The sequence below is a fragment of the Pseudorca crassidens genome, chromosome 9 (genome assembly GCF_039906515.1).
Source record: "Pseudorca crassidens isolate mPseCra1 chromosome 9, mPseCra1.hap1, whole genome shotgun sequence".
NCBI classification, from domain to species: Eukaryota; Metazoa; Chordata; class Mammalia; order Artiodactyla; family Delphinidae; genus Pseudorca; species Pseudorca crassidens.
The window spans coordinates 49,477,057-49,494,993 of NC_090304.1; the positions used below are offsets into that span (position 1 = coordinate 49,477,057).

A 17,937-nucleotide genomic window follows, 5' to 3' on the forward strand; every position below is an offset into this window, starting at 1 on the left:
CAACCTCTAATAAGACAGATGAAAATGAGACCAGAAGTGGTGAAATTACTCAGTCTAAGTCACACAGCCAGCAAGTAATTAACAGAGATCCAGGTCTCCCAAGCCCCAGCAAATGCCCTCTCAATCACAAGCCTGGTTGCTTACGGACCTGAATCCCCCTAAGCCTATACACTTTTAGTCACACAACAGAGGCTTACCCCAGCAATGTAGCTGCCAGTAGCTCGAATACAACTCACAGCAACACCAATTCCCCCAGCCGACTTGGATATCAATGCACACTGCTTTAGAGTGTCATAAATACCTTCAATGCTATCATCTTTCATACTCAGAAGGAAACAGCTACAGGGGAAAAAAGTCACAACTCAGCAAGGAACCGAAGCAAAGCAGAATCAAAAAATGACTATATAATCCAAAGACAGTAAGTTAGGCAAATAAACAATTTGAAGCTTACAAAATTCCTAGGGGTTTTTAGAAGGAAAAACACAAAATAAAACTTTTTACTGGATATGACACAATAAGATATATCAACATATATTGTTTTAAAATCACCTTGCTGCCTACCCTAGATGCTAAGCCTGGAAGGAAGGCTTAAGAGATAAGTCTAAAAATATTAGCTTCCTTGTTCACCAGACTGCAAATGTGCCATTATAACATTTTCTCATGTAAATTCCTAAGCATACATAACACCTTTTCAACCTATTAGTAAGCCAAGAAAAATTAAACATTTATGAAAAAAACCCCACCTATCCAATACTGAACCAAATTTGGTATGTCCATCAAAATTTAGCTTCCTTACAGTCTTTTTGAAGACAACCCTTCTACCTGTGCTTTGGATCTTATCCTCCTACCCCAGGAACCTTAGTCTTCCAATGATCCCTTCAGTAACTTAAAAATTCAACCAATCAGACGGACTCTGTTGACTTTTTCTATTAGATATTCAGACATTCAGAAAGGCACAGAGAATAATATAACATATACTTTGTACTTAGCACCTACCTCAAGAAATAAGACACTACAAATATAACCTAATTACAATCATATACCATTTCCATGCCTTTCTACGTTCTTTTAGCATTGACATATGTTCCACATTTTTGAAATTTCTGGCTCCATCTTATCTCTCTGTAACCCACTTTTATTTAACTCAATACTGTGTTAGAGATTCATTCCTACTGATACATATAGGACTAGTTTATTTTCACTGCTGTAATGTATTCCATTGTATGAATATACCAATATATTTTGTCCATTTGCCTACTGGTGGACATTTGGATTACTTCCAATTTGTTTGCTATTCTAAACAATGCTGCTGTGAAAGTTCTTAAACATATCTCCTTGTGCTTATGTCTAAGGATTTCTATAGGGTATAAACCTAGGAGAGGAATTTCTGGGTCAAAAGATATGCATGTGTTCCACTTTACTAAACATTCTCCAAAGTGAATGGGTACATATACTCCATCTAGCAATGCATGAGAGTTCCCTATGTTCCACACTCTTACCAATACTTACTATTATCAGCCTTTTAATTTGTATCAATCTGTTGGGTATGAAATATCTCATTATGATATTAACTTTCATTTTCTAATCACCAGCAAAGTTTATCATCATCTCACGTGTTTATTAGCCAATCAGTTTCTTCTACAAATTAGCCCATGTTTCTATTTCGTTTTGTGTCTTTTTCTTATAATCCTTCAACAGTTAACATACATTGCAAATATCTTCTCCCAGTCTGAAACTTTTTTCACTGTATTTGGTTCACAGAAGTTTTAAGTTTTAATGTAGTCAATTTTTCCTTATATTGTTTGCTTATTGTATCTACTTTAAGAAATCCTTCACTACTCTGAGGTCATATATAATCTATCAAGATTTAGGTTGATAGTCATGATGTCTGCAGCTCACTTTCAAATGACTCAGCCAAAAAAAATTTTTTTTTAATTTTAAAGATAAAAATACATATATATGGCAAAATGTTAGTAAGTTTTTTATCTAGGCAGAAGTGAGTGCATGGGTGGAGTTCACTGTCCTTTTCTTTAAATTTTCTGAATGTTTGAAATTCATATTAAAAAGTTGAGGAGGAAAATATTTATTTTCTCTATATGTTCTTCTAAAAGATTTTACTTTCACATTCTCTTGAATTTATTTCTATATATGGCATGAAGAAGGGAAATCTAATTATACTTTTCCCCATAGGATAACCAATTTCCTTAGCACTGTTTTCCCAATGAAATGCAATGATACCCTGTTATTCATCAAGTTCCCATATAAGCCTGAATCTCTTTTTGAGCTCTCTGTTATGTTCCAGTGGCCAGAGCAAATACTATACTATCCCAGAGTAAATATCACAAAGTATGGTATTTACTCTGGGATAGACAAACCATGGGTTTATAGTGGTCTTGAAATCTGGTAGGACTTTTTCTTCAAAACTATCTTGTTATTTATATTAGTTTCCTGTAGCTGTCCTAACAAATACCACTAACTCAGTGGCTTAATATAGAAATTTATTCTCTCACAGTTCAGGAGGCCAGAAGTTCAACATCAGTTTCACTGGGTCAAAATTAAGAACATTCCTCCAGAGGCTCTAGGGGAGAATATACTCCTTGCCTCTTCCAGCTTCTGGTGGCTCCTTTGCTTGTAGCCACATCACTCCAATATCTGCCTCTATCTACACACTGCCTTCTTTTCTTCTGTATGTATCCATATCTCCCTCAACCTCTCTCTTATAAGGATATTTTTACTGGATTCAGGGCCCACCTGAATAATTCAGGATAATCTCCCTATGTCAAGATCTTTCTTAATCATAACTGCAAAGACTCTTTTCCTTATAAAGTAACATTTACAGGTTCCAGGGATTAGGACCTGATATCTTTGAGCAGCACTAGATTATTCTTAGCATTTTGCTCTTCCATATAAATTTTAGAATCAGCATGTTGAAATTCTGACTGGAATTACACTGAAACTATAGATTAACTTGGAAAAAACTGACATTGTTACAATATTAAATCCATTTATGAATATAAGATCACTCTCCATTTATTTGTTTTTTAATGTCCTTCAATTACGTTTTAGAATTTTTTCCTTAAAAGCCTTACACACCTTTCATTAGATTTATTCTTGGGTACCTTCCAGTATTATGATATGTTTTAAACTTAAATCTTCTAACAGCTAAAATACAGAAACTCAACTGATTAATTTATGTTGAATTTACATCCAGATATTCTGCTGAAATCTCTTTTTAATTCTAATAATTTGTCTGTAGATGCTCTTCAGGAATCATTACAGTTTTGTTCCCTCATTTCCAATCTTTTTTTTTTCTTATCTTACAATGCTGGATCAGGCCTCCACTAGAATGCTGAAAACAGAGGTCCAATAGATCTAAGTTTTTAGTGGATTATCTTTTACCAAATAAAGGAAGTTATTTTCTGTATCTATTTTGCTAGTTTTTTTATTATGAAAGTATTAAATGATATAAAATGTTAGTGCAATGAAGTACATTAATACACTTTTTGATGTTAGCATATCCTTGAGTTCCTTGGATAAAACAAACTTGCTTAGGGTGTATTAGTCTTTTTTTTTTTTTTTTTTTACAAATTACCAGACTCTGTTCCAATGTTTCCTTTATCAGAAAATGGCACCATAATAAATCCTGTTACTCTACCCATAAACTCAGGAACCACTCTTGACTCATATCCAAATCATCAAATTCTATCAATTTTACCTCCCAAATCTCCTGAATTTGTCTATTTCTCTCAATCTCTACTTTCACCTCCCTAACCCAAAATACCATAATCTCTCATACAGACTATGATTAGAGCCCTCTAATTACTGTCAGTATTTACTTTAAAAAAAAAAACTTTATTGAGATATAATTCACATACCATACAATTCCCCATTTAAAGTGTACAATTAATGGTTTTTAGTATATTCACAGAGTTGTACAACCATCACCACAATCATGTTTAAAATTTTATTATCGGCATTTGTCTCTCTTCAATTCATTTACCACACTGCAGTAAGAGAGCTTTCCAGAAAGTAAATCTCATTTAATCAGAACAGGAGCGATTAAATGTATATCAGGGCTTCCCTCGTGGCGCAGTGGTTGAGAGTCCGCCTGCCGATGCAGGGGACACAGGTTCGTGCCCCTGTCCAGGAGGATCCCACATGCCGCGGAGCGGCTGGGCCCATGAGCCATGGCCGCTGAGCCTGCACGTCCAGAGCCTGTGCTCCGCAACAGGAGAGGCCACAACAGTAAGAGGCCCGCGTACCGCAAAAAAAAAAAAAAATGTATATCAAATTAATTTTTAAGTGATGAACTGCCTAGTTTCTTCAGGTCAAGGTTTATTTCCCTAGCAAAAGCATTTCAGAACATTAAAAGCGACTATAGATGACACATACCTAGAAAGTTGTGGGCGGTTGGTGCCAGCATTGAAGAGAGTGGGAGAGGCATGGGTAAACCACTTCTCAGAGAGAAGGTTGTACGTTTCAATAGCAGCATCAATATCTTCTTTGTGAATGCCCACAGATACCCTCATCAACATATGCTGTGGTCTTTCAGCCACTAAAAACAAAAGAGGAATTTTCACGTAATGGGACATGTGAGAAAAACTAGGCTGAGATATGTACTTGAGTCAAAAAAAGGAACACCAAAAGACAATTTTAAAAATTTTACACCAATAAGCAGCAAAATTATTCATAAACTAAACCTGAAGTTTAAAATGTTAGAGTTTAAATAGAAGTGCTAAGGCTAATAGCTCAAAGCTCTATTTTCAATATAATGAATAGAAAATGTACCACACAAACACATTCATGTCTCACCTTTTCCACTGATCTTCAACAAATAGGATCGCTCCAGCGTCTAGAAAAAGCAAAACAACAAAAAACTTCCAGGGCATAGTTTTTAAAGACATAGTAGATATATCATTCACAATAAGGCAATCTTTTTAAATCTTCTCCATTTTTAATATAATCTTAAATGACAAGAATAGCATATTTCGTTTTACTAGCTTTAGCTTGGAACATTATCAATTGGCTATTTGTTTTGGAAAAGACTGCCTGAAAATTTCTGGAAAAAGCCAGCCCTATGTTAATATGTATAATGTTAATAGCAGATGTTGTAGTATTCATCACCACATCATAATGGTTAACATTTATGAAGTGCTTATAACAGGCTAGGCATTGACCAAAGTAACACACACACTCACTCCTCAAGAGAATTTGCTGTTGAAATTTTATTATTATCCCCATTCTAAAGATGAGGAAACTGAGGACAGAGAGATTAAGTATCTTGCTAATAAGAAATGGAGCAGAGATTTGAACCCAGGTGGTCTGACACCAACATTCATGTTCTCAATCACTACATAATACTGTTTATCAACACAAAAGTACCTAGAAAAGCACTTGGCACATAGTAGGAATTCAATAAACAGTTGTTGCATAAACAGTAGAATATGGAATCATTCTGGCAAATTACCTGCATAACTCCAAAGGTATCCAGAAGTAATATTTGGAAAACTTGAAAACTACAAATGAATAAGCTATCTTTCCTTAATTCAAACAACGACCACCACTCTAACCCCACTAATCCCACAGGTCCCCCAACTCCCAACAAATTACTACCTCTATAATTATATCACTAAAACATAAACAAAAACCTGTATTTCCTGATTCAAGGAGGAATTCCCACTCATTTGAAACCCATTATTTACCTTAAAGCCAAAGTAATTATAAGAGAAATCTCGGTCATAGATAATGGCAGAATTCAGGCGCTGGTGAAGGTAAAAAAAAAATCCATCATTAAGATAATTAGATTTATTTTCACAAACTCTGGTATCTTTCAGCCCTGACTCCAGAACTAAAACTGACATAGAATATAAAAGAGATAACACTAAGTATTACTTAGTATAGAATAGAAATCCATACCTGATGTCAAGAAAAAAAATTATATAAATTGAGTATCCTAATTAGGTTTAAAAACATGTACATTAAAGGACTAGAAGAAAACATTTAAGTATAAGTTGTATATAAGTAAAAATACATATGTGACTTACCAAACTTTCCCTATTATGTTTACAGTACATCTCTGAAGAAGGAAAGAACATGAGCATAAAAGGGACTATATTATCACCCTTAAACATGTTTTTAGATTAGCTATTACTCCAAAAGTATCGGAGCCATATAATTAATAATATGTATTTTTATCTTCCATTTTAAACTGCACATAACAATATATAAGATAAATAATTACGTTAATTCTAAGGCTCATCAAATCCATGGTCCTTTAACAGGTTTTAAACAAACTACTGCTGTGACAGTAATATTTTAAAGCAGAACTGGCCATTGTTACAGGCTTTTGTAGGCTATAGAGACATTTAAAGAAAACAAAGGCAGTTAGGTACAAATAATCATTTTGGATAGAGAAATGTGGAGCCAGTCTTTCAAAATACTATCAGTATTTCCATATAAGGATCCATGTCCAAGGACTTGAAAAATCTATACAAAACTCTTCCCTACTAAGTCCGTGCGCCATAACTACTGAGCCCGCGCTCTGAGCCCGAGAAATACTGCTTTACACAGTATATTTCAACATTTTCCAAATTCCATTCATTCAGGTATCATCTCATCTCCATGATTTGTGTTAACTACCATCCATTCTATTAAGACTTTCATTCTCACTTTTTTTGACTTTAGTAAGTTTATTTGAAAAAGAAACTTGTGGGAATTCCCTGGCAGTCCAGTGGTTACGACACTATGCTTTCACTGCCGGGTTCAATCCCTGGTAGGGGAACTAAGATCCCACAAGCTGCAGGACATTGCCAAAAAAAAGAAAGAAACTTGTATGTTGATTCCATAAGTGGAAGACTAGTATAAGTTGTCATAAAATGAAAACCATAATAGGGAGGGTGGGAGGGAGGGAGACGCAAGAGGGAAGAGATATGGAGACATAAGTATATGTACAACTGATTCACTTTGTTATAAAGCAGAAACTAACACACCACTGTAAAGCAATTATACTCCAATAAAGATGTAAAAAAGAAAAACAAAACTCTTCCCTTCCTCTTAAATTTTTAAGGGCATCTTTGTTGCCAAAGACAGGTAGGGGCCTTGCATGAAAAATGGAGAACTGAAATACTTGATTATCAATATTTATTTTTTAGATACAGGTTTTTGCTGTCGTCATTTTATTTTAGTTTTTCACCTGTCTTCAAGATTATACATATGAACAACACACAACTCAGTCTTCTCTCAGTCTCTTTAACATCAGATACATATTTAGAGACAGCCGACTAATCATTCTATTACCTACAGTTAAAAGTGGTTTCTAACCTGTGCAGATATCCATGGTAAATAAATCCTGTGTGCAAAAGGGCTGGCTGGACCTACCCATCTTTTCCCTTCTGTTCTTTGGGATGTAATTAAGAAAGGGGTTGAAACACAAATGGATAATTTTTAAGTTGCTGAGCAAGAAGATCTTTCAAAATTTTACTTGAACCACCCTTTTGGAAGTCAGTTTAGCAATGTCTACTAAAATTTTAAATGTACATACTCTTTGGCTCAGCAATTCCACTTAAGGAATTTACCTTACCGATACACTCATCTACAAGTAAAGTGCTACCATACAAGGATATTCACTGCAGTGAAAAATGGAAAACAAATATTCATCACTACAGCAATTCTTACATATATATATAATGATGATACAGCTACAGAATGGAATTCTATGCAGGTAATTCATAAATGCTAATAAAGAACTATCTCTAAGATATACTTGCAAGTGAAAAAGTAACAGAAAGAATAGTATGCACAGTACACTACCACTAAAAGGAAAAATAAAGGTACACATACGTGTATTACAGAACAGCTCTGGAAAACTACATTTTAAAATGACAAAACGTTGCTGTTTCTAGAGAGGAAAACTAGGATTCAGAGAAACAGAAAGAATTACTTTTTACCTCTATCTCTTGTAGTGTTTAAATTTTTAAAAATGCGCTTATTGTCTTAAAAAAAAGAATCTATAAAAAATTTTTCACCAGAAAAGCATTATACATACATCTTTATTGGCCAAAACAATATCCACTGTTGACTTGGCCACCATGGGAGAGTGCTTGCCATTATGCGGATTTATGTAGTTGAAGAGGTCTTCCATTACATCTAAAAACAAAACAACAGAAAATTAAAATATCAAAATCACTTAACAGCTAATTCAATCTTCAGGTAACAGTTTAAAACAGTGGTTCTCAACCGTTTTTCATCCCAACCCACCTTAGTACCTAGCACAGAAAGTGCTCAATGAACATACACACGTCTAATAAATATATAAGGAAATATATATATTTATAAGCTAAATCTTCCAGAGTTAGAGTGAGCATAGGCTCCTGTAGTTTGAAAAAGACTGCCAGATGATTCTGACATATAACCCCATTGAGAATTACTGGTTGAAAATAAAGAAAAACAGAAATTACAACCTCTTCTCAAGTTTTTTTTATCCTAACAAAACAGACACTCAACTTAAAATTCAAAACCTATCATCCCAGGCATTTTACTTCTATAAATGCACATTTAGTAATAAGCCCTCTCTCTTCCAGACATCACAGCAGTATTTAGTCCTCTGCATTTATACATATAATACACATATACACAAAGCTGGCATTCTGACTGAATTTGACTTGAATCCATAGTTAATTTCGGGAGAACTGATATCTTTACAATAAATCTACTGAAGAGTGAGATATAATGTTTAAGTCCCCATATAACAGATCTCGAATTGAAAGCTGAAAGATTTCTACTCTCAGTCTACCAGCTGACTTCTTATATACCACTTTTTATATACCTAACAAATTATTTAACCTTCCTTTGCCCACATTCCCTGAGCTATAAAATGGGAGTGCTGACTAATGGTGACAAAAGACTGACTGTAACACTTTGTTTAACCCAGAAATTATCAATAAATATTATTCTTTTTTCCAACCACACCACCACCAAGCATCTAAAGATGCGTTTCAAAAAAAAAAAGAAACAAAAAGATAAAGAAAAGTATCCATTGACCCTTCCATGCAGCAGGTCAGCAGCATGGAGAAATAGGAAGTTCTAGTCTCCCTCTGCCACTAACCTGCACACTTTGCTTTTTTAAACAAGATGGAATTTCTCTTTCTGACACTCAAGGTTTCATTCTAGTAAACTTATAAATTTTCTGAGAATACTAAATTCTTTCTTTTTCCTCTAGACTCACCACTGAATACTTTCTTTGTTTCTTTGTGCAAGTTAGAGACGGCAATCCTTGCTGCCAGGATGGCATAGTCAGGGTGCTTAGTAGTCAAGGTCGCAGCTGTTTCAGCAGCCAAAGTATCTAGTTCCACAGTAGTGACCCCACTGTATAAGCCCTGGATTACTTTCATGGTGATCTGAGCCTATAAAAGCAAAACCAAGAATTACTTGTGCTTTCCCAAGAACCAAGAGCTTCCTTAAGAGAGCAATGAAGAAAACAAATCAATTTATATCAAGATAAAAAACAACTTCCTTTTATGAAAAATTATCTTTCAGAATGGTGGGCTGTGGAAAATTTAGTAATGAGAATTCATAAGCCAATAGAGCTCCTAGAAAATGCATACTACATATACAATGAAGAAGTGTGGGACGAAAGAAAGAGAGAAAGAGAAAGAAAGAAAGCGGGGGGAGGAAGGGAGGAAGGAAGGAAGTTAGTTTTAAAATCTAAGTAGAGCTTTTACAGAGATTAACAGTCACACAGGGAAACAGCTGAAAACAGACCAATGATTCTATCATTATTTCCCCATCTTGCATTCAAATTCTCTCTATATAATCAGGGTTCACGCTACATACTTACCCATTTTGCCCCAATTCTACCTAAGGACAAGTACGGGAAAGCAAATGAATCAAACTTTAATCATTCCAATGAAAGGAGATGAAGATATAAGTTAGAGTTGGGGCTGAGTCATCAAATAATTTAATGGCTACTCCCTCTTTAACATTTCACAAATTACAAAATATCTCAACTTTCATGATCTTCTCTGACATTTCACAATTACCTGTGAGATGGGTATATAACTTTCACCACTTTACATGAGGAACCAGGTTACTGGGACTTGCCCAAGTTTTACTATCTAAGTCTTCTGGCTCCACATCCCATTCAACCTCAATGCATTTCACTGTTTTCAAGACCGTACTGTAAGAGATACCCCTCTTTAAAACACACGACGCTAACACACATATATATGGAATCTAAAAAAAAAAAGGTTATGAAGAACCTAGGGTCAGGACAGGAATAAAGACGCAGACCTACTAGAGAATGGACTTGAGGACACAGGGAGGGGGAAGGGTAAGCTGGGACAAAGTGAGAGCGTGGCATGGACACATATACACTACCAAATGCAAAATAGATAGCTAGTGGGAAGCAGCCGCATAGCACAGGGAGATCAGCTCGGTGCTTTGTGACCACCTAGAGGGGTGGGATAGGGAGGGTGGGAGGGAGAGAGACGCAAGAGGGAAGAGATATGGGAACATATGTATATGTATAGCTGATTCACTTTGTTATAAAGCAGAAACACACCATTGTAAAGCAATTATACTCCAATAAAGATGTTAAAGAATAAATAAATACATAGATAAATAAAACACACAATGCACAAGTCAAGAAAGACAAATTCGGGGCTTCCCTGGTGGCGCAGTGGTTGAGAGTCCGCCTGCCAATGCAGGGGACATGGGTTCGTGCCCCGGTCCAGGAGGACCCCACATGCCGCGGAGCAGTGGGGCCCGTGAACCATGGCCACTGAGTCTGTGCGTCCGGAGCCTGTGGTCCGCAACGGGAGAGGCCACAGCAGTGAGAGGCCCACGTACCAAAAAAAAAAAAAAAAAAAAGACAAATTCCATGTTGTATATATGTATGTGTTTACTGAATCTTTAAAAAAAAAAAAAAGATTAGGGAATTTCCCAGTGGTCCAGTGGCTGTGTCTCCAAGCTTCCACTGCAGGGGGCACGGGTTCAATCTCTGGTCGGGGAACTAAGATCCCACAAGCCATGCAGCCGAAAAAAAAAAAAAACAAAAAAAACCCAGATTAATCCAACAGAAAATGAATGCCATTTCCCAGTTGACAAAAGCATGCCCCCTCAAAAAAAAGTGTGTACTTACTAGTTTAAAATCTATTCCAATTAAATTTCAGACCTAAGCTCAGGTTGCTCCTATCTTCTCAGATCCAACAATTAACTCATGTTCAGTAAAAGAGTAGTGAAGTCTTCTAAATGATTTCTGGTGCTACGTGGCAAGTAATCAGAACTCAGAATAAAATAACGTCTGTGTGCTAATAACCATGCCAGATCTAAAAACACGTAGACTTTTTCAACTAAATCTACCCTAGAAAGCTCGAGTCAGCTCTAGCACACCTGCACTCTGAAATGTGTGCATGAGGCAACAGAACACCTACGAGTCAAGATACCTAAGTTCTTCTTCCTACACTCCCACTCATTTGTACAAGTCACTCCCCTTCACTTTGGACCTTCCTTATCTATAAAACAAGGAAGATGAAATGCGATGATCTCTCAGGTTCGTTCCAACTCTAATATTCTACTATTCTAATTATTGTCTAGATTTCTAAATGTAAAAGGGAATTTATAATAAGCATATTTTAAAGCTGTATAAAATTATTTTCTTTTGACCATTTTGGTCAATTCAATATTTATTGAGCATCTAATTATATATGTGTTAAGCATTGTGGATATCACAAGAACAAGATACAGGCCTCCCCAGCAACTCTCGGGGAGGACAGAGACATATAATTAATTTCTATACTAGGTGGTTAATGCTATGAGGCCAGCACAAGTGCTAGAGTAGGACAGATAAAATACCTAAATAAGGAGGGGGCAGTATGGGTTTAAAAAAAAGAAGGTTCTTAGAGACTCCGTTTAGTAAGATCATTTTGAAAGCCATGTGGAAGATGTATTTGAAGACGGCAAGATGAGAGGAAGACCAGGAGAACACTTCAGAGACCACTACAGATAGCAGTCTAGATAAGGGATGCTGAGGGTCTAGAGTAGAGGAGTTATAGAAAGAGAAAAGCACAGCAACTTGCTTATGAATAGCTGGCTCTCCTTAATTTAAAAGCTGGCCATGAAATCTATTTTATATTACTTTTATATTACTTTATATTACTTTCATGTATTCTTTCTACATAGATAACAGAAAAGCAAATTTCCAACCAGTTTCTACCCAAATGACCACAATTCCAAAACAAGTTTTTCCACTTATGAATAAAATAATTTGCTCAAAGAACTCTCTAATATGAAATGTTAATGTCAAGTTTTCCTCTTTGCTCACTTTTATAGTTCTCTGAAAAGTCAGAACTCACAGCACGGAACAAGATTTAGAAAAAAAGTTTTGTTTTGTTTTGTTTTGTCTGTTTTATTTTTTTTGCCACGCCACACGGCTTGAGGGATCTTAGTTCCCTGACCAGGGATCAAACCCAGGCCATGGCAGTGAAAGCACCATGTCCTAACCACTGGACCGCTAGGGAATTCCCAGGAAAAAAGAAAGTTTTAAGCAATAAATTCACATTTTATATCCAAGGCCAAACCAAAATATAGAGCAAGTGAGTGAAGGGCCAGAGATAAGAGACAAGTAAAAAGAAGCGCATGAAGCAAGGAACCCAAGATATAAAGCCCATTTACTTACAGGATCAACAAAGTCCATATTGAGTCCATAACAAAGCTTCTGGATTCGAGATGTAATTTTGTCAAACATAACTCGCTCTTGGCGGCCATCTAAAGAATCAAACCATAAATTCATGTTAGCACTTATTAAGATAGCAATGTCAAAGAATCAAATGTAATCAGCATGTAAACTTTTTAAATTGGCCAACATGAAATGCAATTTCATAGATAAAAGATTCAGACCCCCAATAGTTCATCGAGAGATTATTTTTTCATCTTCAAAAAGCAGGGATTCTATACTGATTCTTCCCTTACATTATACATCAGATGGATTCTTGCAATAAATTTCCCTACCCCACCTTGTCCAAATGACAGGCAGAATTATTCTTTAAAACTTAAGTCAAAATCATATCACTACCCACCGCCGCCCAATAGAGGTTTATCATCTCCTTCAGAATCAAGTCAAAATCATTACAACAGTCCACAGAATCCTACACAACCTGCCTTGTGTGCCCCCTTTCCCAGCTTCATCTCCTACTCTCCCACCTTCCTCACTCACCATACCCCGCAACCCTGGCTCCTTGCTATCTATACCTCTTTTAGGTCTTTGCTCAATGTCACCTTCTCAATAAGGCTTTCCCAGATCACTCTATTTTAAACTGCAATGCCCCAAACACAGCCTTGCTCCTCTTTATGCTCCTTCTATGCTTTATTTTTCTCTATAGCACTTATGGTCATCTGACATACTCTATGTTTTACTTACGTATTTGTTTATTGTGTGGCTCTCCACATCCACTAGAATACAATTTCCAAAAAGAAAAAGATTTTGTCACGGTTTATGTACCAATGTATTCCCCAGTGCCCAGACCAAAGACCAAGGCCTACCACATAGTAGGTACTCAAATATTTATTGAATGCTAAATGATTTATAAACCTGTCTCCATTCTAACATCTTCATGATAAATTTGGCTTACATACTCTCCTAGAGTAATTAATGATTTTGAATTTACTTCACACCATGTAAAGAAGTACTTCTTTCTATTTGTAACTCAAAACAATCTTCCAGAGGCAACCTCTTAGTTTTTATTTTGGAGATACGGAAGCATATACATATGGATCTCATTTAGTTAGTCCTTTTATGGTTTTGGACTTAGATCCTATTGCTCTTTGCTCTTCCTAACAAAAAGTCCTGGCTGGCCCAAGGACGTTCTCAAATGTTTGATAAAGAATAAATAAACAGTTAGATACCACTAGTAACCCATCACCAATAGATGGGTTTTTTTTTAACCTTAATCTCCTTGAGCAATACGATACTGTCCCACCAAGAAAAATAGCCCAAGACAGCAGATGAGAAAAACTCATCTACTATTCCCTTCTGTTATCTAACAATTTTCATATGGATTATTCCTGCATCCCTAACAGCCCTAAGATCATGGAAGATGGAGATGCCTTCTCCCTCTATTATTTCCCTCATGGTGCTAAGCAAGAATATTAGCACATTCAGTAATACTTTAGGTAGGCTGCTAGTTGCCCTCCTGAATAATCACATTAAGATTAACAAAACCTACATGAGTTAGTCTGCTACTATACTATCATGCCAGAAATGGGGGGGGGTGGATACCCTAAGCAAATCAAAGATCAAAAATAAAATAAAGAAACAAATCTAAGTACAATGTTGTATATTAACAAGCCTTTACAGATGAACCAGTTTGCAAGGCAGAAATAGAGACACAGAGGTAGGGAATAAACCTATGGACAACAAGGGAGGAAAGCGCTGGGGGGCGGGGTGTGTGTGTGAATTGGGAGACTGGGATTGACATATATACACTAATATGTATAAAATAGATAACTAATAAAAAAGAAAAGAAAAGAAAAGAAAAAACAAGGCTGGCAGAGTCTAGCAGCAAACCATCTGGATCATATTAGGTTCTCTGAAGTAATGAGAAACAAAATAAGACCTGCCTTTTGTTTGTTGTAGACAGTACTTTTTAAACCACAGTATTCGAAAGTGGACCCAAAAGGTTAAAAATGCAACACAGAGGTGTTACCCACTCCAGAGATCTAAGTCCACAAGTTGTCAATTCATCTGTTACAGATTTATCATAAGGGCTCCTCATACTTACATACCTTTTTCTAAAGGTCTAAAAAACTGAATGCTCCTCTCTCATTCACAGGTATGGACCAATAAAAGTGCACTATGTATTTTGATCTTTGGTCTCATCAGCTAAAACGGGAGACTTGGGAAATTCAGAAAATGATGTTCTAAAGATACTGATGCCAGGAAGGTCCACCACTGTCCATCTCTCAGCTGTACGCCACCTAGTTACAACCAAATCAACTACCTGCCTACTCACAACACTCATGATATCCTATATTTTAAAATAATTATTCTCATCCACTCATAAATGAGCATCTATATTCATGGCAGGTCCTGTGCTAAGTGTGGGCATAAAGTCCTCATCTTTGAAACACTCACAGCCTAGTGGACAAAACAATCAGTCAATCAGTGTTCACTAAGTGCCTACAATTTTGAAATAACTTCTTTGCTTCAACAGAGGCAAGTAGAGTCGACTCAAAACGTGTTCGTACCTGTCCCATATGGTTCTCTGTTAAGAGTATGTTTTGCTCTTGTTTTTCCAACCTGATTAAATCTTTTCCGGAGGCAAGTCTGTCTCCTCTTATAATTAATTTCACAGAATCAAGCAAAGGACTGACACAAAGGAAGGTACTCAGCAAGCCTAACGGGAAATAAGTGTTGAGGAAGAACACAAGTCCCTGGCCCTTCCCGGTCCCCCACGCCGCCAGAAGATGTCTTGGCCACCCTACTCTAATTCCATATCTCTTCCCATCAAGGGTAAGGCCAGCCAGTCCCGATCCCAAACTCCTCTGGGACCACTCCTGGGGCAAACGGCAACACATCCCTCACGAAGGGCAAACTCCGTGGAGATGTCTGTATCTGAGCCTGACGTTTTTCACCCCACAAAAGAGCTCAGGAAGCTGCTAGGTGCCCGTGTAGGGTGCAGAGCCCCTGCTTCACTAGATCCCCCCGTGCCTAGGACAGGTGACCAAGCCTTTCAAATAAAACTCTGTTGTTCGCTATGGGTTCGAAGCCTGGCCTCACCAGCATCGAACCGGGTGACCGTGCAGTCTCCGCACCTCTCTCTGCGCTTCAGTATCTTCACCCGCGAGGCGGACCCAATAACCCCTACCTCAGGGGCTCCCGGTGAGGAATCAAGTACCGCCTGCAAAGAGCTGTGCGCGCACAGCTACTATTCGCTAAAGGGAAGGTGTTACCCTTTCGACATGCGGCCGGATGGCAGAGCCACGGGGCGCAGACTAAAGGTCAGAGGGGGGTTGGGGACAGACTGACGAAAGGGCAGGAGGCCGAGAAGGTGACAGGGCGGGAAGCTGCCGCCGGCAGCGCGGGAAGCGGCGGAGGCGGGCGGGCGCGGCTAACTGCTAGGGCGGCGGCAGCCCGCGTACCTCCCCCACCGCCCCCTCCCCGGCGTCTCACCTCGCTTGATAACATGCATCGCAGCTAGTGGCTGAGGCGCCGAGGGATGCGAGACGCGGCTGCAGCTCTGACGCGCCGGCAGGATCGAGAAGGTGGCAGAGTGCGGAAGGTCAGCCTCGAGGGGTTGCTCGGGTGCAGGGCCTGGCGTTAGGGCCAGAGCGCACTTTCCCTCCACAGAACAGGGCAAGGCAATCCGAATCCTCTTCCCGCTCCCGCCAGCCGCAACGCAAAAGGGGCGCGACAGAGCTCGCAGGAAGTTATGCGATGCCGCCAGCGCCGCGGCCGGCGGGCAGGCCTAGCGTAAGAGAGTCGTTCCCACAGCCGCCATGTTGAGTGTGGGCAGGGCCCAGGAGACGGCGCCTCTCCCACGGTCGTGTTAGGTGTGGGTGCGCCCGGCGGGAACGCCGCTCTTCGGCCGCCATGTTGGGTGTGGGCAAAGCCCTATCTGGGGCTCCGCGGCCGGACGTAGCGCGCAGAGGCAGGCCAGGCGTGGCTCCGCCTCTCTTGCCGGCAGGCCCCGCGGAAGTCAGGGCGGTTCGAGTATTTTTGAAATAGCAAAACCCGAACCGTCCGCTTTTTCTTGTCTTGAAGACTGTTACGTGATGATAACCCAAGACTGCCGTCCGAGCTGAGCTCTAGCCTGAGATCCGCAGCCGGAGGGCCCCAGGGCCCTTCGGGCGGCCTGAAATCTCGCACTCAAGTCAGGTTGGAAGAGAGCCTTGCTAGGCCAAGGGCCTTTGGAGTTTACCTTGACGGAAATGGGAACGAGCCCTGGCAGAGTTTTGAGCAGGGCAGGGCTATGATCCATTTGCTTTTAGAATTATCCAGTGGATGTGGCTCGTGGAGGTAGAATGGACAGGACTTGGTTACCGAATGTGGAGAGTCAGAATAGGTGAGACATGACTCACAAGGCTGGTGTAGAAGCTTCCGATTTGGGCTAGGCAGACTGATTTTTATGATATCTCACGTGGCATCCCCTCCCTAAAACCTTTCACTGGTTCCTTACTGCCCTGAAGGTGGTTCCAAGGTTCCTGTGAAGTACAGTGGTACCTCAAAGATATTGGTTCCAGACAACTGCAATATAGCAAATATCACAATAAAGCAAGTCACACAAACTTTTTGGTTTCCCGGTGCATATAAAAGTTATATTTACACTATACTGTAGTCTATTAAGGGTGCAATAGCATTATGTCTATTAAAAAAATGTACATACCTTAATAAAAAATACTTTGTTGCTAAAAAATGTTAACCACCATCTGAGCCTTCAGCAAGTGGTCATCTTTTGGCTGGTGGAGGGTTGGAAATATTGCAAGAATTACCAAATGTGACACAGAGACGTGAAGCAAGCAAATGCTGTTAGAAAAATGGTGCTGATAAGACTTGCTTGCCACAAATCTTCAATCTGTAAAAAATGCAATACTCGCGAAGTGCAATAAAATGAGTTATGCCTGTAATTCTAACAGTCACAGGTGATAAGTGAAGCCATATGATAGATAGGGTCAGATGGCCTAGAGATAGGGTTGCCAGATTTAGCTAATAAAAATGTATCCCCAATATTTCATGGGACATAATTATACTAAAAATTTATTTGTTTGTCTAATATTCAACTACTGTATCCTGTATTTCATCTGGTAACCCTACCCAGAGAGCTTTTGGGAATGTGTATGAGAGTTTCACTTTCCTTTGGCAGCAGAGAAATGTCTCTTCATCCTGTCTGCTGTGCCACAAAGAGCACAGAGAACACAAGGAGAGTCAGTCAAAGCCAGCAGAGG

The 17,937-nt window shown here is 38.7% G+C and overlaps 1 protein-coding gene across 3 annotated transcripts in view; it reads right to left on the reverse strand.

The window, feature by feature from the left end:
* The window catches only part of RRM1 (ribonucleotide reductase catalytic subunit M1), a 32,966-nt gene extending 16,467 nt beyond the window's left edge, over positions 1-16,499 (reverse strand). The window contains exons 1-8 of one of the 3 annotated variants that reach the window (XM_067750119.1): positions 16,166-16,499; positions 12,674-12,762; positions 9,224-9,401; positions 8,045-8,145; positions 5,703-5,762; positions 4,813-4,852; positions 4,393-4,555; positions 198-339 (exon numbers count right to left, since the gene is read on the reverse strand). In XM_067750119.1, the coding sequence (XP_067606220.1) occupies positions 198-339; positions 4,393-4,555; positions 4,813-4,852; positions 5,703-5,762; positions 8,045-8,145; positions 9,224-9,401; positions 12,674-12,762; positions 16,166-16,184 (792 nt within the window). In that variant the 5' untranslated portion in view covers positions 16,185-16,499. Of the gene's footprint in view, positions 1-197; positions 340-4,392; positions 4,556-4,812; positions 4,853-5,702; positions 5,763-8,044; positions 8,146-9,223; positions 9,402-12,673; positions 12,763-15,772; positions 15,945-16,165 lie in introns of those variants that run through there. The other 2 variants (XM_067750121.1, XM_067750120.1) reach the window with 2 other exon arrangements.
* Positions 16,500-17,937: the final 1,438 nt, after the last annotated feature.